We start from the raw sequence: 21806 nt of genomic DNA on the forward strand, positions 1-21806 counted from the left end.
TAGCCAGCCAAGGGGCACCACAGCCAGGCAGCAGCCGACAGCGCACGGGCAACCGGATGCAAGCCGGCACAGCAGGCGAGCAGCGCGGCAGCAAGGCGGCGGGCACAGGGCAGGCAGGCAGAAGATGGGCAAGAGGGAAGACGGACACGAGAAAAGGGGTGAGGAGGGCACAGTCAGGAGAAAGGCGGGGAAGGGCCAGCGGAGCTGACTGACGATCAAGCAGGGGGAGGAACAGGAGGGGGGCGGAGCCGAACGCGGCCGCCGGTAGAGAAGAAAAAGGGGACAAAATTTTGGGGCATGAAAAATTGTGTTTTACGGTTACGTTTAACAGTTAAAGGCGAGGGATGTGCAACGGTCATACCATCCAGAACACACCGGATCCCATCAGAACTCCGAAGATAAGCTGGATTAGTACTGTGTTGAGGGATCACACGGGAATCCCCAGTGCCGTTGTGTTTTGCTTTTTTTCCATTTCACCCGGCCATGCACACCTCCCCGCGGAGGCCTCATTCCGGTGGGGGAGGGCGCAAAGGGAGCAAGGCGGGCAGCGGCGCGGTAGGGGCAGTTGCGATCACCACATCAGTAGACAACGCAGGGCGGCGGCAAAGGGAGCAAGCCGGACAACCGGCGAGCAACATGAGGGTGGCGGATGGGGGAGAATGCGTCTCGCTGGCCTGCGCTTTCTTCTGCCCAGCAAGATGACGGCAGGGGAAGCTGGCCATAGCAAAATCCAAAACGTGATCCCTGCAGGCTTTGATCCTGCGACCTTCTGCGTGTTAAGCAGATGCTCTTCCACTGAGCTAAGGGATCGCCAATGCAAAATTGCAATTAACAGTTTTACACTACCCACTGTTTTTGCCTTCCACCGCAAGCAAGCGGCAATCGGCAAACGTCGTTGGCCGCGACGTTAAATAAGGAGCTGGATGAGTGCCGGTGGGTGATACCACAGGCACGAGTTCGAACCCCAGCCGGGACACTAGCTGGGACTTTGCCTCACGGCACCTTCGTGGCGGCATCTGGGCGGCGGACGGCTGCCCGGCAGACCGGCATGGCGCTTGCAAGACGGAGCCTCCCCGGGATGCCATCGGCGGCCAGATTTTCCTCGCTCTGGACAGCCGGCAGGGTTAGTGGGTTCGGCCCCAGCACATTAATGTGCCCAATCCCTGTAACACACACACACACGGCATTTTTTTGCATATTGGCCTTCGTGGCGGCATCTAGGCGCAGACGGCTGCCCGGCAGCCCGGCATGGCGCTTGCAAGCCGCCCGCAACGTCACGGCTCGATTGGTTGCCAGGGGCCTTGCGCCGGCTGCCATCGCTCGGCTGTTTGCTGGCCTGCACCATACAATACTGTTTGGGTGGCCCGCCATGCTCGCTGGGCGGTGCGCCTCCTCACATCCGCATGGGCCCCTCTTCTCTCCTCCTCAGCAGGGGCGGCGTCCGCCCTCCTTCCTGCACCCCTACCCCTCTTTGGCCGCCGCCCCGCTCCCGCCTGCCCCCTCGCCCGCTGCACTGCCGGCGCCTCCCTGGTTTGCCATTGCGTGTGAGCTTCTTGGTAGCCTCCCCCCGGCGGGCTCCTCTTTTTGCCCCTTGACCAGCCCATGCCTGGCTCCCTTGCCCCCTCTTCCTCCTCCCCTCCTTCGCCTCCGTGCCGCCCTCGCCTCGCTGCCCGCGCCTGCTGACGTGGCTGCGGAGCCGCTTGCGCCTGGGCCGTGTTGCATCTCCCTCCGACTCTGGGGCAACCCGCTGCTCCTCTCGCCGTGGCACCCTGCCGGCCTGGATTCCTCCTTTGCTGACTTTCTGAATGCAGGAGTGCACTACCTGCGCCGCTTGCTTGAGGCAGAGCGTGCCGCACTGGAGCGGGTGGCGCAGCTGCCCTGCCCCAGCCCTGGGTGGCGGCGGCACGCGCCGCTGGCTGCCGTTGCTGGCCTGGGGCAGTTGCTATGTCCCCGGGCTGCTCTTGCCGGCACTCTAATGCTTCGCCTGGGCTGGCGCTGCTCTGATGGTTGCATCCCCCTTGCAGCCCTAACCGTGCGCGCCGCAACAGCCCTCGCTGGCTGTCCCTGCGTTTGAGCACCGCGCCGCTGCCCGCCTTGCTCCCTTTGCCGCTACGCGGCGCCCTCCCCCACCGCTGACCCCTGGCCGAGCTGCAGTCAACCATACGCAGCCCGCACCGGAATGAGCCCTCCGCGAAGGTGTGCATGGCCTGCGCCCCACCAAATGAAAAAAAAAGCAAAACACAACGGCACTGGGGATTCCCGTGTGATCCCTCTACACAGTACTAGTCCAGCCCAACTCAGCTTAACTTCGGAGTTCTGATGGGATCCGGTGTGTTCTGGATGGTATGACCGTTGCATATCCCTTGCCTTAAACTGTTAAATATAACCGTAAAACACGATTTTTCATGCCCCAAAATTTTGGCGCCCTTGTCAACCACCCTTGTCGAAGGAGCACCCTTGCCAACCACCCTCTGCAGACTCGGGGGAAGGGGCGCCGCTGATATGGCCACTGCACTGATTGCCTGGCCACAACAATTGTCCCCACCCCACGCGTGCAAGGCACCATGCCAACACGAGCCAACCGGTGCCACTCCCCTGCCTGCTTCTTCGAGTGAATCGCTGCCACATATGTTGGTGGGTCCCTCATGCGAATCAATGTCCCGAGCTCTGCCATGCCCACCCCTTCTTGCTCGCTGCTTCCTTCAAGCATTCGGTCTACTCATGGCCCGGCTGACTGGCCACACAAGTTAGGCCAGGTGACATGAACGGACTTTGCTGCTGAAAGTGACGCAGGCACCTTGAAGCACTGGTGCTGGGCCATGTCGACCCAGACCAGCCGATGGGTATCGTGCATTGGCGTCGGCGATCGGGCAACAGAGCAGGGCACGCCTGGCAGGATCCAGAGTGGTGACAGACACCTGTCTGTGCCGCCCTTCACCAAACTCACATGCATCCTGTCAAGCACATGCGGGTGCGAGACCTCTGGGCTTGAAGGCGCGAGCCGTGACGGCGCTGCGCATGAAGCGCTGGCGGCCGCCAACCTGCCCAAAGCATGCCCGCCATTCCGAGCTGCTACTTGCTTACACGGCTCTACTTGGCCTCCACGGCACGCTCAGCCGGCCGCCCGCTCGCCCTCTCCCTGGCAGCGAGGCAGCCATGGAGCTGGAGGGGCGGTGGAGGGACCTGGACTACCTGCTGACCCGGCAGGGCAACGTGGTGGGGCCGGGATTTGAGCCGGGCCCCGAGATCAGGGAGTTTCTGCACAATGACTGCCGGTGAGCAACCCGATCACTCGGCATGCTCGCCCGTGCGCCAGCGTGCAGCAGGAAGGCAGCCAGGTTGCGATGCTGGAGCCGCGGTCAGTCCCCGCCCCGCGGGGGAGGCGGGCGGCGAGACCCCCGCCCGGCCGCCTGCCGCCAGTCGCCTGCCTACCCCGCCGCCTTACGAGCAGCCCTGCAGCTGGCAGCATGACCAAGGATGCGCATGCCGCCGGGCTCGCCCCGCCACCGCTGACCCCGTCCCCTCGCTCCGGGCCCTCCCACCCGCCCCGGCGGCGGCGGTGCAGGGTGCTGGTGGTGGGCGCTGGCGGGCTGGGCTGCGAGCTGCTCAAGGACCTGGCCCTCAGCGGCTTTGGCAACATCGACGTGATAGACATGGACACCATCGACGTGTCCAACCTCAACCGCCAGTTCCTGTTCAGGTGCGCCGCGCCGCGCCGCGCTCCTTGCAATCGGCGGCACCGGCGGCGGGTCGGCGCCGCTGGCTGGCCGCCCTCGCCGCTGCCTGCGCCGCACCTGCCATGCTTCTTCCGGCTCCCTGATGGAGAGCTGTGTCGTCCTGGCGGCCGCAGGATGCAAGACGTGGGGCAGTCAAAGGCGGAGGTGGCGGCGCGCCGCATCCAGCAGCGCATCCCCGGCGTCACCGTCACGCCCCACCACTGCATGATCCAGGTGGCCGCCTGGCGGCCGCCGCCTCTGCGCCGGGCACGCTGCCGCCGCCCTGCCGGCTGCACGCTGAGCCAGCCCTGCCCATCGGCACCCACCCGTGGGCTACCCTGTGTGTGTGTGCGCGCTTGCCGTTTATCCGCTGGTGCCTGCCCATGCCTCGCCCCCCTCCCTGGCTGCCTGGCTGCCGCCGCAGGACAAGGCGCTGGACTTCTACGAGCAGTTCCACGTCATCGTGCTGGGCCTGGACTCGCTGGAGGCGCGGCGCTACATGAACTCGGTGGCCTGCTCCTTCCTGGGTGAGCCTGGTGATTCGTTTTTAACCTTTTTTACCTTTCCTTCTTGACTCTTATAAACAGCTTTTAAGCAGGTGGCATGGTTTCTGTGTGTGTGTGTGTGACGGAGGTGGGAGGAGACGCGGCGTGTCGCGATTGCGGGCGGGTGGTGGGGTGGCTGTGTGTGGTGGCGGTGACGCGGTGGGGTGGCGGTGCGCAGGCAGCTTGCTGGGCTGGCTGCCCATCCAACCGCGCGCGTCTCACCTGCCTGCCAGCCTGCCTGCCTGCTCCCCCGCGCCCTGCTGCAGAGTATGACGAGGAGGGGCAGCCAGACCTGGCCACGGTCAAGCCCATGGTGGATGGCGGCACCGAGGGCTTCAAGGGGCACGCCAGGTGCGCTGGCGCAGGGCCGGGGAATGGGCAGACGCGGGCCTGGGCTGCTGCGTGGACGGCACGCTGCTGGGGCTGGGCAGGTGGCAGACGCAGCTGGCTGCGTTCCTGCCCGTGTGCCTGCCTGTGGTAGGCAGCAGAAGGGCAGCCAGGGGACCCGGGACTGGGTGCCCGCTACATGCAGGCGCGCCTGCGTGGGGCGCCTGCGCACCCTGCTGTGCCTTGCCCGCATCCTGTGAGGCACTGCGTGGTGTTCCTGCGTTCCTGGCTGGCACAGGGTGCTGATCCCGGGCGTGACGCCCTGCTTCGAGTGCACGCTGTGGCTCTTCCCGCCCCAAACCAAGTTCCCGCTGTGCACGCTGGCGGAGACGCCGCGGTGCGCCCGCCGCCGCCGCTGCCCCGCGCTGCCGCTCCGCGATGCTCGCCTGGAGCCAGGCGACGCCGCGGGTTGCTGGCTCTTTGCCTTTGCCGGTGCTGCGCCTGCGCTGCTGCTGCTGCAGCAGCGGGCATGCCCCCACCGCTCGCTCAGCTGCGGGGGAGAGGCCGTGCCCGCTGCCGCAGGTCGCCAGCCCACTGCATAGAGTATGCCAAGATCATCCTGTGGCCTAAGGAGCGACCAGACGACAGCTTCGACGCGGGTGGGTCGCTCTCTGTGCTGCCGCGCGCTGTGCCCGCTGCCGCCGGTGGTGGCACATTGCAGCCTCTCTCGTCTAGTACCGTCGTACTCTACCCTCCTCTGCTGAAACCGGCCCTCGGGCAGGACTGTGGGCATACCGGTGCCGCCGCCTGTGCCTCGGCGGCCTGCTTTGCCGTGCGCAGACGCTGTGGCGCCGCCAGCGGCGCGGCGTGGGCCCGCCAGTGCCAGCCCCATCCTCGCACCCTCCACATCCACCCCCCCTTTTCTCTCCACCAAATCCCAGCCGTCCCTCCGCCCCCCTACCTGCAGACTGCGAGGAGCACATGAAGTGGGTGTACGACAAGGCGCTTGCCCGGGCAGCAGAGTTTGGCATCCAGGTGCGGGCGCCGCCGCTCTCCGGGCGCTGCTGCTTCCAGCTGGGGCAGCCTGGCGCCAGCTGCGGCAGCAGCGCGCCGCGCAGCCCCGCTCCTCCCTCGCGCATTCCTGCTTCCTGCCTGCACTAGAAGCAGGGCGCCGTCCGGCATCAGGGCCTTGTGCTGAGGCCCAGTGGCCCTATGTGTGGCTGCCGCCAGGCCCCACCCACCCACCTGCCCACCTTGCGTGCCGGCCTGCCTGCAGGGAGTGACGTACCAGCTGACCCAGGGCGTAGTCAAGAACATCATCCCGGCCATCGCCTCCACCAACGCCATCGGTGCGGGGCTGCGGCTGGGGGTGGGGCAGCGCAGGAGGGAGGCATCGTCGCCGGCCGGCCGCTCGGCGGCGCCCCCCTCGCTGCGCTGCTTCCGGCGCCTGTTCACTGTGGGCTGTTCACTGTGGGCTCTAGTCCACCGGTGTGGACTCTGTCTGTTTGGAGGTCTTGAGACTGATCACACGGCCCCCCCACCTGTTGTGCTGCACCCCCCCCTCCTCCCCGCAGTGGCTGCCCAGTGCACGCTGGAGGCGCTCAAGATGGTCACCATGTGCTCCACAGGCCTCAACAACTACATGATGTGAGGGGCGGCTGGCTGGTGGTGGCGGTGGTGCTGACAGTGTGTGGGGGGGCTCGACTGCCGGGCGCCAGTCTGGTGCTGGGCTGCTTGTTGTTGTTGTGGTGGTGGTGGTGCTGCTGCTGGAGCTGGCCTGCCGGGCTGCCCAGCTCCACCGCCCACTCCCCCGCCGGCTGCCCCCGTGCAGGTATGTGGGCACCGACGGCGTGTACACGCTCACCACGCCTTACGAGCGCGACGACAAGTGCCCCATCTGCTCCGCTGGCATCACCTTCGAGGTGCCGCCCTCCACCACGCTCCAGCAGGTGTGTGCTGTGTGTGTGTGTGTGAGAGAGTGTGAGTGTGTCTGTGGGTGGATGACATTGAAGGAGCAGGGGGATTCTTGGCAGCCGGAGAGCTCCCCAAATCAGCGCCAAGCAGGAGCAGCTTCGGCAGGTGTGGCAGCCCATCCCGCCGCCCCATGCTCTTCCCTCTTCCCGTCTTCCCTCGACTCCCGCCCGTCCCGCGGTCCCTTCTAACCGGTTAGCTGCTCCCTGACGTGCTGCAGTTGATAGACCAGCTCGTGGCAGACCCAGACCTAGGAAAGCACCTCAGGTGTGGCCCCCGCCCGTGGCCAGCAAGCATGCTCTTGAGCCCAAGCTGGCAAGCCCATCTGCCCTGCCTCCGATGTCGCCGCACCAGCCAGGCAGCGAGGCGGCCTGCAGCGCGCATCCCGGGCCTGGCTGTTGCTGGGTTGGCTGGCCCAAGCGCCGCAGCCTGCCCCGACTGCAGCCCTCCTGACCCGCCTGACTGTGCTGCCGCCTTCCGTCCCTTGCTCCTGCCGTGCAGCGCTCCCAGCGTGAGCTACGGCAGCACCAATCTGTTTATGCGGGGAGCACTGGAGGCGCAGACGCGGCCCAACCTAGAAAAGGTGTGCTGCGCCGGCTCGGTTCCAGCTGGGAGTAGGAGAGGTGGTGGGCATGGGCTAGGACCGCTGGCCTGACCGCTGCACATTGCCAGCTGCTTTGTGCAAGCCACAACCACAACGGCAGCCTTGCTTCGGCGCACCCCCTAACACCCTCTGTCCCCCTCTCCGCCTGCCCTGCCTGCAGCCCATCAGCGACCTTGTGGATGGGGACGGCAGCATCGTGCACGTGAATGACCGCAAGCTGGTTGCAGGTATGATGCGCCGCTGTGCTGCAGTGTGTGTTGGCATGTCATCAGTCCGGGCAACGCCAGCCTCCCATCCGCTATGATGCACAAGCCTGAGCCTCATTTGTGGTCTCTCTTTGCATTGAATGCTACCCCTGGTCTCTCTTTGCATTGAATGCTACCCCGCAGCCATGAAGATCCGGCTCAAGTTTAGCGGCAGCACCAACGGCACGATGGAAATGTGAGGCGGCGGCTGCAGCGGCCGGCGGCGGCGCCAGCAGCGCGGGGAGCCTGGGGCGCTATGCTGTTGGTGGCCAGACGCCTAGCAGGCAGTGGCTTGGAGAAGCAGGATGGACTTTCATGTAACATTTAGCAACTCTCTGGATTCATGATTCATCTGATTGCTGAATCAGTACGACATGGCGCCACCTCGCCGCGGCTTTTAAAAGCGGTTGGAAAGTTTGTCCTTTTCGGATGCCTGCATCCTGCGCCCGCCGCAATCCCACGGCGGCCTTGTCCGATTGCGGAACGCCCGTGGGAGCCGTTTGCCCGCCTGCAAGTCGAGATGGCACAGAATGAACTGTCCGAGTATGAGCTGCAGCGGCAGCGAAGGATTGAAGAGAACCAGCGCATCATGCATCAGATGGGGGTGGTGGATGCCGCCGCGAACATTCAGGCCAGCCACCAGGCCAGCCAAGCGCAGCGACCGCAGCCCCGTCCCAAACGCAAGTTCGAGACGCTGCTGATCAAGCAGGAGGACCTGCGGCGATCGGATCGGTGAGCAGGCGGCCAGCAGGGGAACCCAGGGCGTCGCGGCGCGTTCCCGCCGCCAGGCGTACCAGCCCACTCTGCCATGCACTGCTGGGCTTCCGACTGCCCCTCCTGCTTGTCTTGGCCAGGTCAAGGAAGGATGTCAACTACAACGAGAATGATGCCTCGAGGCAGGAACAGGCGCTGGCCCGGGCAGAGGCCCGCTCCAGGTGGGCAGCACCCTGCCACCACGCTGCCCGTCTCCCTTTGCTGGCGAGCCTCGATGCAGCTGGCCCTCTCACAAAGATTGGCGCTGCACAAGACAGGCTGCCCCACGCCTGCAATTGCAGGACGATTACCATCCGGCGGTTCAAGCCGGCTGCCGGCGGCGACCGCGTCGTGCGAATCAGCAGGCAGGCGGGCTGGGTGCCTGCCATGGGCTGCGCAGGCGAGCAGATGCTGTGGGGATTGCAGCCGCTGGAATCTGCATGGAGAGCATGGGAATCAACGCTGGCACGCCTCGCGGGCCGCGCTACTCAGCCAGAACAGCAGAGCGATGGTGCTTGTGGTGAGCTGTGCCTGCCTCGGGTGCAGGGCATGAGGCTCAGGACCGATGCCTGGAGGCGGCTCGGGAGCACATCGAGGGCCTGAGCAACCCGGCGATGATCAAGGTGGGGTGCTGCTGCTGCTCCCCTCTCGGTGAGCGGTGGGCAGTAATGCGCGCCCTGCTCCGCAGCAGCAACCAAAGCAGACGCCCCTCACCCTGCCACTGAAGCCCGTCACCCTGCCGCCCGCCTGCCTCCGCCCTCCGCCAGGTGCTGAGCTCCAGCATGGTGTATGGAGGCTTCTGGTGCACCGCGCCCTCGGGCCTAGCCAGGTCAGCCCAGCTCCCGGCGCCTTGCCTATGCAGCCACCGTGCGATGTCGTGCAGTTCAGCGTGCGCCCGTCCAGCCCTCACCGCTTCCTTGGCCTCCCTGTCGCACGACGACGCCGTGCTGCGCCTGCCCGACCACGCCGGCCTGTCCACTCTCTCCCTCTTCCCTCGTGCCCCGCAGCCACGTAAAGGTGACGGACAAGGTGAACCTGGCCGCCTACCTGGCGCCGCAGCATGAGGTGCCGGAGGGCGCAGAGTACACGACGGACGACCCCAACGGCGGCAAGGTGCGCATCTTGTTTACTTTCTTTACTTTTCTTTCAAGAAGAATGTGCCCAGCCCACTGCTGCAGCTGGACAGCCCGCTGGCTTCTGCTGCGCCGGTTTAGGATGTACCTACGCCCCGCCTGGCTTCGTGGCGCTGGCGGCCAAACGCGTGTTCAGGCCCCGAGCTGGTGCCTGCTGCCGCCTGCCACCCTGCCCGCAGTATTGGGACATGGTGTGGCTGCCGCACGGCAGGAGCTATGGCTTCAGCGGCGGCTGGCGCGGCTTTGCCATCGACCTGGTGAGCCCGCTCTGCCAGGGGCAGCGCACAGCATGCAGTTGGCGTGCCCGACTGCCGCAGTTCGTCTCCGTCAAGCAAACCAGCGAGCTGGCGTTGCTGAGGCACACACCCACCTTCCTGCGGCATGCCTGGCGCACGCTCTGGTTGCCCAGTGCTGAACGTGCCGCCTGCCTGGCACTGCAGAAGCTGTTCCCTGGCGATGCGGTGGTGGTGGAGACAGTGCCGACTGCCCAGCACGTCACCACCGGCACCCGCTTCAGCCTCACCATGCACATCTTCCGGTGAGCTCCTTGCGGTGCATGCATGCGGCATGGGGGAGGCGCGCAGCGGCGGCAGCAGGAGCCGCTGGGCAGGCGTGAGCTGTTCCCCGCGCTCTTGTATGGTCCTGCAGCGGCGGAGCTGTGCCAGTGGTATACGTCCCCGCTGTTCTGCAATAAGCATCACCAGCGCTGCAGTGTCGCTCCCTTTCACTGGCCGTGTGTGTCTATCTGCTGCAGGGCGCTCGATTTTGAGAGCGAGGCTGCCAAGGAGGCGCGGCGCAAGGCCCTGGAGGCGGCCGCCGCTGTAGAGGCAGCTGAGGACGAGGCAGCTGGCGCCGAGGAGGCAGAGCAGCAGACGCAGCAGCAGCAGCAGCAGCAGCAGGAGCAGGAGCAGGGCGAGCAGTCGGCTGAGGCTGGCGCAGCGGCGGAGCTTTCAGAGCTCGAGGCAGAGCAGGATGCAGCAGCTACTGCGGTGGCAGAGATCTCGGAGCCTGAGCAGGAGCAGGCTGTGGCTGCCGCAACGGCTGAGCTCTCAGATCAGGAGCCGGGGCAGGAGGCTGCGGAAACAGCTACCTCGCCGGCCTTCCCAGCAAGTGGCGGCAAGCGGCATCGGCAGACCATGCTGGCTGCGGCTGGCGGCAGCAAGGTGGGGACACTGCTGGCTTTTCATGTGGCTGCCAGCTGCCGCCGTATCTCTGCCACTCTCGCATCTCTGCTTCGCCTCAGCCTGCCACCAGTAGCCTGCTGGGCTTAGCTTACACCCCCGTGTCGTCACCCGCATGCCTGCAGCGGCAGAAGCGCGCCGTGGCGGCCAGCAAGCCTCCTGCGGCGCCGCCCGGCAAGGCGCCACCCAGGAAAGCCAGTGCCGATGGCAAGGCCGCCAAGCCCGCTGCCAAGAAGAGGGCTGCCAAGAAGAGGGCAGGCGGTGCTGAAAAGCAGAAGAAAGGCGGCGCAGCAGCTGCGGCCAAGACACAGCAGAAGCGGCAGCCAGCCAAGGAGCCGGCCAAGCCAGCGCAGCAGCAGGAGCCCGAGAAGCAGCCGGAGGTGGGGCTGCCGGCGGGCTGCTGCCGCACCGGCGATGGCCTTGGGCTGCTGTTGCTGCTGGCTGCAGTGTGCCTGCATGCACTGCATGCTGACCCTGGTGCTACGTCGTTGTTCCATTCATGCCCTTATGTTATATTGCTGCTGCAGGAGGAGGAGGCTTGGGATGTGGAGTGCATCGTGGGGGTGAAGGGCAAGGGCAAGAGCCTGAAGTACGAAATCAAGTGAGCCTCGCTGTGGTGGTGGTGCCTCCAGCGCCTCCCGGTGCTCCACCCTTGCCGCGCCTGCTCACTTTCTTGCCGGATCAGTCGTGCAGCTGCCGGCCCTGCCCTCCTCCGCTCGCATCTGCCCACCACCAGAACCCCTGTGCCGCCCACAGGTGGGTGGGGTATGAGGAGACGACCTGGGAGCATGCCACCATGCTCGACCAGCCGGTGCACACATACAACCTGGCGCCGGGGCTGGTGGTGTGAGCGCGAGGGCAGGCGGTGCCGCAAAGCGTCGCGACGGCGGTGCAGCGGCAGGCAGCGAGCGCCGCTGCTTATGGCTATGGCGACGCCTGTACAAGCCGCGGTTGTATTATGTTGTGCCTGTTGTTGTTGTCGCACTGCAGACCCGTTGGTTGATTGCACAGCAAATCTTGACTGGTATTGCTACTTGACATGATGTGAAGTTGACCAATGCAAGAAATCAACTGGTGGCAACAGCACAGCGCAACCCGGGAGCGGGCAGGCCAGCTGCCCATACAATGCTGTACAATGTTGTACAATGCTGTACAATGCTGTACGCCCAGGCTCATGTGAGCGTCACCTCCTCGTCGTCCTCCACCTCTTCCATCGCCTCCCTGCCGGACAGCTGCCCGTGCAGCACCGCCGCCGCCGCCACCGCCCGCGCCATCTGCTCGGCACGCACCGCTTGCAGCCGCTGCTGCTGGAATTGGTGCAGCAGGGGGTTGCGATCCAGGGCATCCAAGGAAAGCATCTGGATGGGAGCAGCGGCATCCGCCGCCGCCAGGTGGCTGATCAGCGGGTCGCCGCCGCCGCCGCCGAGCCCCCGCCGCTCCTCCTCCGCCCGGTCCGCCTCCTGCTGCTGCCCCCGCAGCGCCAGCTGCTGGCTGGCTGCCGCTGTGGCCGCCGCCTGAGGAGACCCAGGGCTGGGCGATGCTGCTCCTGCCACAGCTGGAAGCTCTGCCTCAGCATCCGCGTCCATCGGTGTGCTGTCTACCGTGCTGCCGGCCAAGCCGCCCTCCAGATGCAGGTCGGACAGCTGGCTGGCCAGCAGGGTTGGGCTGCCGGGCTGGCCTGACGCGTCTCCGTGGCCCCACTCGCCGCCGCCGGCCCCTGCTGACCCCTGCTCCCGCTGCGCCGCGTCTGCTGGCGGCGGCGGCGCTGCCAGCATGGCTTCCAAGGTCGCCGTTTCGTCCTCCACCTCCAGCTCGGGCGAGCCCAGGCGCTGCAGCCGCTCTGCTGCTTCAGAGGTGAGGGGATGGAGGGGCAAAAGGGAGCTGGAGACGTCGTCTGGCGCCGCAGCTCCCGCCGCTGCCGCCGCCGCCGCCAGCTTCTGCCGCTTGTCGCTGGACGTTCCAGACGCCGTGGGCTGCTCGCATGCTGGATCTGCAGCTGCGCTGCTGCCGTGGGGCTGCCTTGACCAGCCGGCATCCGCTGCGGTGTCGTCTTGCGGCTTGCGCTTGCTGTGCATGCCCTCTTCTCCGTCCACATCCATGACGGCGGCAATCGGTGATCTGAGGCGGGCGAGTGGGGAGCCAGGCGAAGCGATCACAGTGTGGCTGACTTCAGCAGTGGGTTATAGGGACTGGGAGGCCTCGAAAGTTCACAAACTTGGCATGCGGCGCCTGCGGATATTGTCCATGTGTGCGAATGGTGGGGCTTGGCTGGCCGCGGCCGCCCCGCTGGCGCCGGCACCCATGTGGGGAGCACATGCTCGTCTCTGTGCATTGCAATCCTTTACACAGACTGTGCAGGTGCGGTACGCCCTGCAGGGAGCTGCAGCCTCAGGCCTCCGCCCCGGTAGAGCAGCCCGCGCTCCGCTCGCCGCCGCTCACAGCTGGCAGGGCAGGGCGCGGCGGCACATGAGGTCCACCACCACGCCTCGCCCCGCCTGCCCCTTGCCCTGCAGCCAGGGACATGGTAAGGGTACGGCCAGGCAGGCAGGCAGGCAGGCAGGCAGGCAGTGGCGCAGATTGGAATGCACGCAGGGACCCTCAACGCTTTGCCAGGCCGCGGCTGCATCATGTGCTTGCGGTTCTCTTCCTCTCCCTGCCACACACAAAGAGCCCCACCCCAGCCCACCGTGAGGGCATCCAGCGTCCCAAAGACGGTCTCCGGTGCAGATCCCAGGCCGCCGATGGGCGCCTCCTCATGCAGTGCCCGCGCCAGCTTCTCCCAGGCAGCCGCCTCTGCAGGCCACGACAGCGGCCGCAGGGGCGAGAGGGGTCGGCATGCGCGCAGGGTGGGGGGCTACCAAAAACACATCATGCAGAAAGCAGCGTGGGCGGCCCTGCTCTGCAGTGCCATGTGCCACACCCCACACTTGTGCACCCGCCTGCCGCCCAGACCCAGCGCCGCCCTGCTTGCCTGTGCCGCGCCGCGGCATCGCGGTGAGCAGCTGGCAGTAGCGCCAGGCCAGCAGGGCGCCCATGCTGGGGTGGACCATGGCCAGCTCTATGGCGTCTGTGGGTGGGAGAAGAAAGCGCGGCGGGCGGGAAGAAAGCGTCAGGGCAGGTCGGCAGGCGGCCTGCAGCTGGGGCCCACACCCCTGTCCGCCTGCCCAATCTGTTCCATACCACCACACATGCCCCCGCCACCACTACACACGCCCCTGCGGCTCCCACACTAGAGAGGACACCCCCCCTACCTGCCGACCCAGGCCCCAGCTGCAGCATCTTTGCGGCTTCCCGGTACAGCCCCTCTGCCAGCGTGACCCGCCCCGTGCGGGAGTAGGTGTAGGCGGTCAGCAGCAGCACGGGCGCCACGCGGGGGCACGACGCGCCGCTCACCGCCTCGGCCGCCGCCAGCGCCTGCAGGGCAGGCCGGGAGATGGAGTGCCATAATAGATTTGTGCGAAAATGAAATAAGATCGAGCGGAGAGGGGAGGGCGAGAGTGTGCGCGGCCAGCCATCGGGCAGCGCTGTGTGGGCGACGCGCTAGAGAACACATATCAACAGAGGGTGCGCAAGGGGAACGCAACAGCCGGACGCGCTTCGGGGCCCTGCTGCTTGCGCCCTGGGAGGCGCCCTGCTGCCCCTGGCTCACGCTGGACAGCGCCTGCTCCGCCGCCTCCCACTCTGCCGCTGCTATGCCGGCCTGCGCCTCGGTCAGCCAGGCGTCTGCCAGCGCCTCTCCGGTGAACACCGGGGACAGCAGCACGTCTGCAAGCATTGCAGGCATGGGGAGGTTGGGGTGTGACGATTGTGAGCTGGTGATGCGAGCGGAAGACATAGGTGAGGGTGAAAGGGAAGCAGCAGGCTGCAGGTGCAGGCAGGCAGGCAGGCTGCCGACCAGGCATGCCCTGCACACACGCTGGACAAGCACAGATGCTGGGACAAGCGCCGGCCTCGCCTGTGCTGCCCTTGGCGCTGCCGGCCTCCTGCTGGGCCGCCGCCGCCGCGCGCTTGCCCAGCTGCTGCGCATCCGCCACCAGGCCTTCAGACAGCCGGAACGCCGCCGCCTGCGGCAGCCCAGCGCGCATGCCAAGCTGCTCGCTCCAGCCCGGACGCCACAGCAAAGCCACCCACCATCACCAAGCTAGCAGCTGGAACGCAAGGAGGCAGTCCCTCCGCTGCGATGCCTGCAGGCGGTCGAGCCAGGAGCAGCGCCAGCGGCGGCAATGACCGCCAGCAGCCACCTCCCCTTCGTGCCTGCTTGAGCGCCTCTGATATCAGGTGGTCCCGCTCCGGTACCGCGCCGCTGCGCAGGTCTTGGTGCCCCGCCAGCGACACCACTGCAGCAGGAGGTGATGGCATGGGCGAGGGTGGCGTGCCAGTGGGGTGATGGGTCGGCTATTGAGGGTGCGGAGCTGGGCTGCATGCCTGCAGCCCTGGCCCAGCAGCCACAAACGGACAGCCCAGACTGCACGCCGCCCGACGCTGCCATGCATGCACACACGGGGCCAGCAAGCAGGAGGCACCTGCACCGCCCATGCCCCCACCAGCACCTCTGCCAGCCCAGCCCAGCCCAGACCGGACCAGCCCAGCCCAGCCCAGACCGCACCTGCCCCAAAGTTCTCTCCCGCCGACACAAACTCCCCCGCCGCGTGCTGCACCATGCCCGCCACGCCGCTGGCCAGCACCAGGCCCTGCCACCGCCGGTCCTCGGCGCCGGTGGCGGTGAAGGACTTGCGAGCCACCTCCATGCACTGCGGCAGGGGGCGGGGGATGGTACTGGGGGTGATGCGGGTATGTGCGGTACAGAACTGTGCGGCGCAGGTCTGAGCGGTACACGTCTTTGTTTAGATTCAAGGCAGGGAAAGGTGCAGCCCAGGCAGCCCCGCGGCGCGCCTGCCGCCGCCCGCCCGCTCCAAACTCAACCCCCGCCTACCATCTGCGCCGCCTTGAACGCGTCGGCGTCCCGCCCCTGCGCCAGCGAGGCGCGAGCGCTGACGCACTCCGCCAGCAGCTCCGCCTCTGCAATCACCAGCGCCTGCGACGGCGAGCTGGGCTGCGCGTCGGAGGCCGCCGTCGCCGCCTTGCGGGCCAGGTCCCCAACCTCGGGCTGCGGCCAGGCAGAGGGAGGGGAGGAAGGCGGGGAGGCAGCCATGGGGCCAGGAGTACTGGAGTAAGGTCAGCTCTGGCTCCAGCCTGGCTGGCGGAACATGAGAGCCCGTGTGGGAAGGCGGTGCACGCAACTACTGACCGGCAGCGAAAGCAGCAGCAGCAGCAGCGGCGGCAGCGGCGGCGGCGGCGCACCCAGCGGCTTCTGTCCGCCTCGATCTCTGCTTGCGCCAGGTACAGCCTGCAGCGGAGCACGCGCGCAGGGCGGCGATGGCACGAGGCGACGGCGGCACAGGCGTGCAGCAGGAGAAGGAGGCGGGGCGGGGAGCGGGGGCTGCATGCAGAAGGGAAAAGGCCCCCACCTGCCGGCGTCTGGTCCGGTGGTCATGTACTGCAGCCCCGACTTGAGCACATCGATTGCCTGCTCCTGGTTGGTCTGCGGCAGGGCGCAGCACAGAAGAGGGGCAGCGGCAGGTGCTGACGTGCTCGGTGGCTGCCGCGTGCCTGGCGCCGCTTAGAACCGGAGTGCCAGACGATGCCGAAACGAAAAAAGCAACTGCAGCCCACCTTGAAGTTGCCTCTGGCGTATGATATAATTTCATCTGCGCTCAGCCGCAAGGTGAGATGGTGAAGGGAGAAGGGCGGCGTCAGTGGCGGCGGCGGCGGTTTGGCACCGCCCCACCGCCGCGTTCCAAGGAGCACCGTATGCCGGCTGCATGCAGCATTGGCTCCCATCGGCGCTCACCAACAACGTCTTCAGAGGCCGCCGCCGAGAAGCAGCGCAAGTGGCGGGCCAAGCAGCCCAAGGCCTGCACCCGAGCGAGCTGCGCCATGCCCGCTATGCCACAATGTCGTGGGACAATGCACAATGCGATCAAGCAACTCTCAGGGGTTTCGGTTGCTCTGTCGGAAAAGCGTGACACAGTCAGCGCTGATCGGCTCAGAAGAAGCGAGGTTTGCCAGATGATCTGAAGCCGCCGCGGCTCGAGGGGCCTGATGCTGCGCTGCTCCGCGGCAGTGGCCAACATACCCCCGCTGTCTCGCTTTGGCAGGGCCCTGGGTGTGCGCACCGTGTCCAGCATGGAGGCCAACATCGTCCGATCAGACCAGGATGCCCAGAAGGTCGAGCGGCTCAGTCAAACGCCGCCGCCGCCGCTGCCACACCGCCGCCCGCTGCCTTGCCGGCAGGCACACACTGCCGCCCTTCCCTTCGGCGTCCCCTTACAGATCGCCATCCAGGCCAAGCGCGTGGCAGTGCTCGGCATCAAGACGGAGGCACAGGCCAGCCAGCCCGCTTTCTTCGTGCCCGAGTAAGCAGGGCCGTGCGCATTTGAGGCAGGCGAGCGGGCGCTGTAGCAGGGACTCCAGTCCCCGCCGTCCCCTGCCCATGCACATCTACCCACAAGGTGCCTCCACGCCCGCTACCTGGTGCCACCGCCCGGTGCAGGTACCTGCAGAGCGTGGGGGTGGACATCGTCCCCGTCCCAGGTGCGGCACGTAGGCAGATGCAGCAGCAGGCACGCCACCCCGCCACGCTCCCTCCAGCAGCTTGCTGCCACTCTGCCACCCGCACGTGACGTGTTCCCCACCCGTCCCGACGAGAAATGGGTAGCCCGGGGCGTAGTTTCTCAACCCGAGGTCCATCAGGGCCAGCAGCTCCGCATCTGACGCCCCTCTGTGCCTGTGTGCTTCAACACTACACATAACCCCTGCAGTCTATTACCCAGAGGTCAAGGAGATTCTGGGCAAGCCAGTGGTGCGGGACCTGCGGCAAATCCAGGGACACATCGACATCCTAGACGTCTTCCGCCGGCCGGCCGACCTGCCTGGGGTGCGTTGGCGGGCAGGGCAGGCACGCCGGGCTTGCAGGCGGCCAGAGCTTCCGCACGACGCGGCGCCTCAGCGTACCGGGCTGCCGCAGCGGCGCGGCGGCGCGGCCTGCGCCAGGTCGGCAGGCAGGGAGGCGGGCGGGCAGGGAGGCGCTCGGCGGTTGGCAGTGTGCTTGGCTGAGAGGCAGGCTGCCCTGTCCATTCCTGCTCCTTTCCTCCCTGCTCCTTTCCTCCCCGCAGCACCTGGATGACATTGTGGCCCTCAGGCCTGACTGCGTGTGGCTGCAGAGCGGCATCAGGTGGCACCTGCCGCCCTGGGGCCGGCCTGATGTGACAGCAGACACGCCAGCTGCGAGCCTGGCAGCCTGGGAGCCTCTCTAAGCGGGCAGGCAGGCGCAGGCGCAGCCTTCCTGCTGTGGTCACGGCGTTGCTCTGTGCTCCTGCTGTCCCCTTTTCCTAGCTGTCTGCAATGCCGCCTGCCCACCCCTCACCCGCCTCCTCGCCCCCTCCTCCTGCCCAAACCTGCAGCCACCCGGAATTCGAGGAGCGCCTGGCTGCGGCAGGCATCAAGGTGGTGCCCAGCAGGTGCCTCAAAGTGGACAGAGCGGCGGCCGGCGGGCCGCAGCGCGCTGTGAGGAGGGGGCTGTGCGGCGGAGGGCGGGCGGAGGGGAGCTGTTGCATGGGTGCGGCGCGCCTGCCCTGGCCGAGCGGCCTCATCATCTGCGTGCACACGGGCTCGCCCTTGCATGTACATGCGCAGTTGCGGCGGTATGCCCAATCCTCAACTCAGTGCATGCATGCTGAAAGCATCGGCGTGTCGGGCCTCTCGCAGCTCCCGGCTGCTCTGGAAAGGCTGCCGCCCGTGCCGGCCGGGGCGCCAGGTCAGCGCAGGAAGGGGCAGCCGGAGGTGCAGACGGCGCACGACACGCCCGGGCACCAGCCTTGGGGCGGCACCCAGTAAGGATCCTCCCAGGGAGGCAGCTCCTCATCCTCATCCATCTCCTGCTCCTCCTGTTGCTCAGCAGCCGCCAGCACGGTGCCGGCGGGCTGTGGGGCGCCGCTGCCGCCTGCGGCTGCACCCTCCTGCAGTCAGGCATCCGCAGGGGGTGAGCTTCTGCCGCTGGCGAGCGGCGAGGGTGCAGCATGCCTCGGCCGCAACCAGCCCACTCTGCCACAAGCAGGCGGCAGCGGGAGCGCCCTCCTCCCGCCCACCTGTGCGCTGCTCTCTCGTCCCTGCTCCGTCTGCGGGCCTGGGCTCCTGTCGTGTCCCATGGCCCCGCCTCGCTCCTGCGGCAGAGGCCATAGCGCAGCGGACTCTATCAGATGGCGCCAGCCGGCAGGCGCCGGCGCACCCAGCTAGGCAGCTCCAGCCCCCTGGCGCAAGCCACTGGCAAGCACCAGAACCACCCTGGCCGCACCTCGTTGGAAGCCCGCACAGGCGCCACAGGCCGAGGTTTCAGGCGCGGTGGCGCGGGCGCGGCCCCCGTGGCGCGCCGCAGGCTGCTGCCTGGCGCCAGGCTGCGTGTGGAGGCTGCACTGCTGAGCGTCTGCATGGTTGCAGCAAAATTTCCAACACAAAACGAAGCTTCTTGGGGTAGGGAGAGCAAGAGGCATCGGGCAGCTCAGCTGACAGTGCGCTCCCACAAACCCTTGGATGGCCTTGTGCGCACTCAGCCACAGTCCAGACAAGCTAGCAAGCAGCCCCTGAGCCCTGCCGGCCCGCCACAGGCGCCCGCCCCTCCAACCCACTCGAGCACTAACCCCTCCGCTCCTCCTCCCTGCCTGCTGCCGCCATGGTGTCCCTGGCCGCCCGCATGCGCTTCCTGTACTGCCTGAACATCCTGGTGCCCGGCGGCCTGGCCGTGCTGCACCTGGCAGACCCGCGCGCCGCCGCTGAGCGGGTGTGGGGCGGCGCCCCCGCCACGCTGGCCCTGCCCATGCTGGGAGCCTGGTGGGCCGCGGTGGCGCTGCTGTCGGCCCTGGGCCTGCGCAGCCCGCTCAAGTACAGGCACGCCGCCGCGCTGCGCATGCTGCTTGCTGGCCCTGCACAGGCTGGAAGGTTGATCCCATCCCTGGCCTGGCCTGCCCTGGCCATCTACCAGCTTGCCCGTGTGCCTGCTCTGCCTGGCGCTGACGCCCACACGCTTGGCCTTTCCGCCTGCGTGCGCCCTTCCCACGCCCGTCCCCTGCAGCCCCGTCATGCTGGTCCAGATTGTGTACAAGCTGGCGTTCCTGGGCACCACCATCGTCCCCCTGGCCGCCCAGGGCCACTGGTCGGCCTTCCCCGCCGCCCCCACCGCCGTCTACACCGCCTACCTGCCCCTGCTGCTGGCCTGCGCGCCCTGGGGCTACCTGCTGGGCAGCAGCGGCCCCGACGCCACCCGCGAGAAGGTCGAGTGAGCCCGAAGCAGCCTGGGCTCGAAGGGCGGCGAGCGGCCAAGGATTCAGCGCAGCGCGGCACAGCACAGCACAGCTCCGGATCCTGCACATGAGGATGCCTCCTGCGGCGGCATGGCCACATGCCCTGCCCACTTCTCCTTTTCACAATATCCTGTCTCAGATGAGGGGCGCGGCATGCCTGCCGCACCCTCCATTCCCAGTCACCCTACAACCCTGCACAGTCGCCTGTTGAACCCATCACCCAGTGCCTGTTGAACTTCCTCACAAAGCAGCACATCGGATCAAGGGCAGGGCATTGACACATCCGGTGCACGGCGCTGGCAGTGGCGCGTCAGCCTGAGGCTGCCATCGCAAACACAGTTCATGTGGAGGAAGGCAAAGCAGGCATCATGCAACGGACCAGCGGCTCATTCCAGCCAGCGGTGGTGGTGGCTCGGCGCCAGCCGGCCTGCCGAGCTGCGGGAGGCACAGCTGGTGTAGCGTGGTAGGGTTCTGCCAGCCGCCGGCGAGGCGGCTGTTGCGCAGGTGGTTGCTGCCCAGGTCCAAATGGGTGAGAATGTGAGAATGAAATGCAGTTTAAATACCTGGATACCGCAGACCAAAGTGCACCGCGAAGCAGGCCTGCTAAGCTGGCCCGCATGGCTGCCAGCGGGTTCCTGCCGGGGACGTATCGCCCTGCCTGGCTCAGGCGCCTTTTGCCAGCTTCAGCTTCTTCAGCAGCGGCGCCACGGCAGACTTGGGTGCAGGGGCGGTGGACAGGCAGGTGGCGAAGTCCTCGGGCTGCTCTATCCACAGCTTGTGCGCCACCCCCGCCTCGCCCAGCTTTGTGGCCAGCTTGCGCAGCTGCGCTTCGCTCTTGATCTCAAGCACCACCTGCGTGGGTGCAGGGTATGCGGGTGCGGGGCATGGGCACAAGGCGCACAATCAGCAGGTAGCTTGTTGTCAGCGGCGCCCAGTGCATGCAACCCTCCGCGCGGTAAGATCGCTAGGGAGCAGCCGTGGGTGTTCGATGCTTCCAGGGGCATCGCCACCCAGCCCGCACCAGCTCCCACGCCCAGCAGTCAAGGAGCCCCACATCCCAGCAGACTCCTCTGCGCCCCATTTCTGCAGCCCGCCCCAGCCAGGCCGGCTCGCCTTGTGCATGTGGTCTATGTTTTCGGGGGCGCAGTACTGCTGCGTTGTGGCCGCCTCTCTAGTCATCCACAGCGCTGCGGTGGCTGCGTGGCAGCCCTGCGCCACCAGGCTGCCCAGCGGCCAGTCCAGCTCCGTCCACAGGTCACGCCGCAGCACCACATACTGCAGCAGGGGGTCGGACTCGGCGACGGCGCCGCCGCTGGCGGCGGCGGCCGCCTCGCTGCCAGCTGGTCCTGCTGCTGCCATAGTCGCCATGCTGCGCCGCAGTGCTGATCTTGGCGGTGCTGCAGCTGTCAATTGCGATGCTTGGCAGCGGCCTGGCGGGCTGCTGGAGGTCGCTCGGGCACCGGCTGAACTGAAGAGGCAGCACCGGCAGGTGGTGACGGACCTGGAGCAGCCGCTGGAGACTGCAAAAGCTCTGAGCATCACCCTCGACGAGGGAGGTGGGCCAAGTTTCAGAGGGCGGACAGCAGGCGAAGAGCGCAGGGCGCCGCGGTCGATACTTGCAAGTGGTTGAAGATCGCGAAATGACCCATTGCATAGCTGCGACAATTTGTGGCCGACCCTGCTGTGGTGGCCGCAGCATGGCGCCGCCGCCGCCAGTGCCGCCCATAGCGCGCGTCCCCCCGCCCAGGAAATCTAGGCCTTACATGGTTACAAGCAGACAGCGCACACTAAGGACATGCAAACAACTGCAATACTTCAAGTTCAAAAGGAAGTGCATCATGAGAGTGCAGGGGACAATCAAAGGACAGATACGCGGGCCACGGTACAAAAGGCGCGCACAAAGCTGTTCACTTAGGCAGAGAGGAATTCCAGCTGGCGCATCATGTCAGTTCACAACAAGCGGATGGGCACTAAT

The 21806-nt window shown here is 66.9% G+C and overlaps 5 protein-coding genes across 5 annotated transcripts; 3 read left to right on the plus strand and 2 right to left on the minus strand.

The window, feature by feature from the left end:
• Nucleotides 1-3156: 3156 nt before the first annotated feature.
• On the plus strand, nucleotides 3157-7608 carry CHLNCDRAFT_144742 (hypothetical protein; the record flags this gene model as incomplete). Its single annotated transcript, XM_005848164.1, has 15 exons — nucleotides 3157-3275; nucleotides 3566-3700; nucleotides 3851-3950; nucleotides 4141-4243; nucleotides 4528-4612; nucleotides 4887-4985; nucleotides 5171-5247; nucleotides 5556-5623; nucleotides 5865-5937; nucleotides 6163-6235; nucleotides 6420-6537; nucleotides 6780-6826; nucleotides 7061-7142; nucleotides 7324-7390; nucleotides 7553-7608. 15 exons carry the CDS (start codon nucleotides 3157-3159, stop codon nucleotides 7606-7608), a joined length of 1302 nt encoding a protein of 433 aa, XP_005848226.1.
• Nucleotides 7609-7928: 320 nt separating this feature from the next.
• Nucleotides 7929-11325, plus strand: CHLNCDRAFT_144743 (hypothetical protein; the record flags this gene model as incomplete). The annotated part of the gene is made up of 12 exons (XM_005848165.1): nucleotides 7929-8140; nucleotides 8263-8343; nucleotides 8464-8512; nucleotides 8737-8784; nucleotides 8929-8990; nucleotides 9169-9274; nucleotides 9474-9551; nucleotides 9735-9832; nucleotides 10049-10457; nucleotides 10601-10855; nucleotides 11003-11076; nucleotides 11232-11325. The coding sequence occupies 12 exons, from the start codon at nucleotides 7929-7931 to the stop codon at nucleotides 11323-11325; spliced, it is 1566 nt and encodes a 521-aa protein (XP_005848227.1).
• Nucleotides 11326-11647: 322 nt separating this feature from the next.
• CHLNCDRAFT_51750 (hypothetical protein) lies at nucleotides 11648-16414 on the minus strand (the record flags this gene model as incomplete). The annotated part of the gene is made up of 13 exons (XM_005848355.1): nucleotides 11648-12593; nucleotides 12915-12982; nucleotides 13162-13268; nucleotides 13411-13542; nucleotides 13727-13889; nucleotides 14125-14240; nucleotides 14717-14812; nucleotides 15082-15226; nucleotides 15409-15582; nucleotides 15777-15822; nucleotides 15944-16017; nucleotides 16149-16183; nucleotides 16327-16414. 13 exons carry the CDS (start codon nucleotides 16412-16414, stop codon nucleotides 11648-11650), a joined length of 2190 nt encoding a protein of 729 aa, XP_005848417.1.
• Nucleotides 16415-16820: 406 nt separating this feature from the next.
• CHLNCDRAFT_14107 (hypothetical protein) lies at nucleotides 16821-18026 on the plus strand (the record flags this gene model as incomplete). The annotated part of the gene is made up of 5 exons (XM_005848166.1): nucleotides 16821-16891; nucleotides 17029-17069; nucleotides 17297-17412; nucleotides 17651-17709; nucleotides 17939-18026. Coding segments are annotated over 5 exons (375 nt in total), but the record flags the coding sequence as incomplete, so codon positions are not given.
• A 2483-nt stretch (nucleotides 18027-20509) lies between these two features.
• CHLNCDRAFT_14905 (hypothetical protein) lies at nucleotides 20510-21115 on the minus strand (the record flags this gene model as incomplete). The annotated part of the gene is made up of 2 exons (XM_005848356.1): nucleotides 20510-20663; nucleotides 20898-21115. Coding segments are annotated over 2 exons (372 nt in total), but the record flags the coding sequence as incomplete, so codon positions are not given.
• Nucleotides 21116-21806: the final 691 nt, after the last annotated feature.

Source organism: Chlorella variabilis, assembly GCF_000147415.1.
Source record: "Chlorella variabilis unplaced genomic scaffold CHLNCscaffold_8, whole genome shotgun sequence".
Taxonomy (NCBI): Eukaryota; Viridiplantae; Chlorophyta; class Trebouxiophyceae; order Chlorellales; family Chlorellaceae; genus Chlorella; species Chlorella variabilis.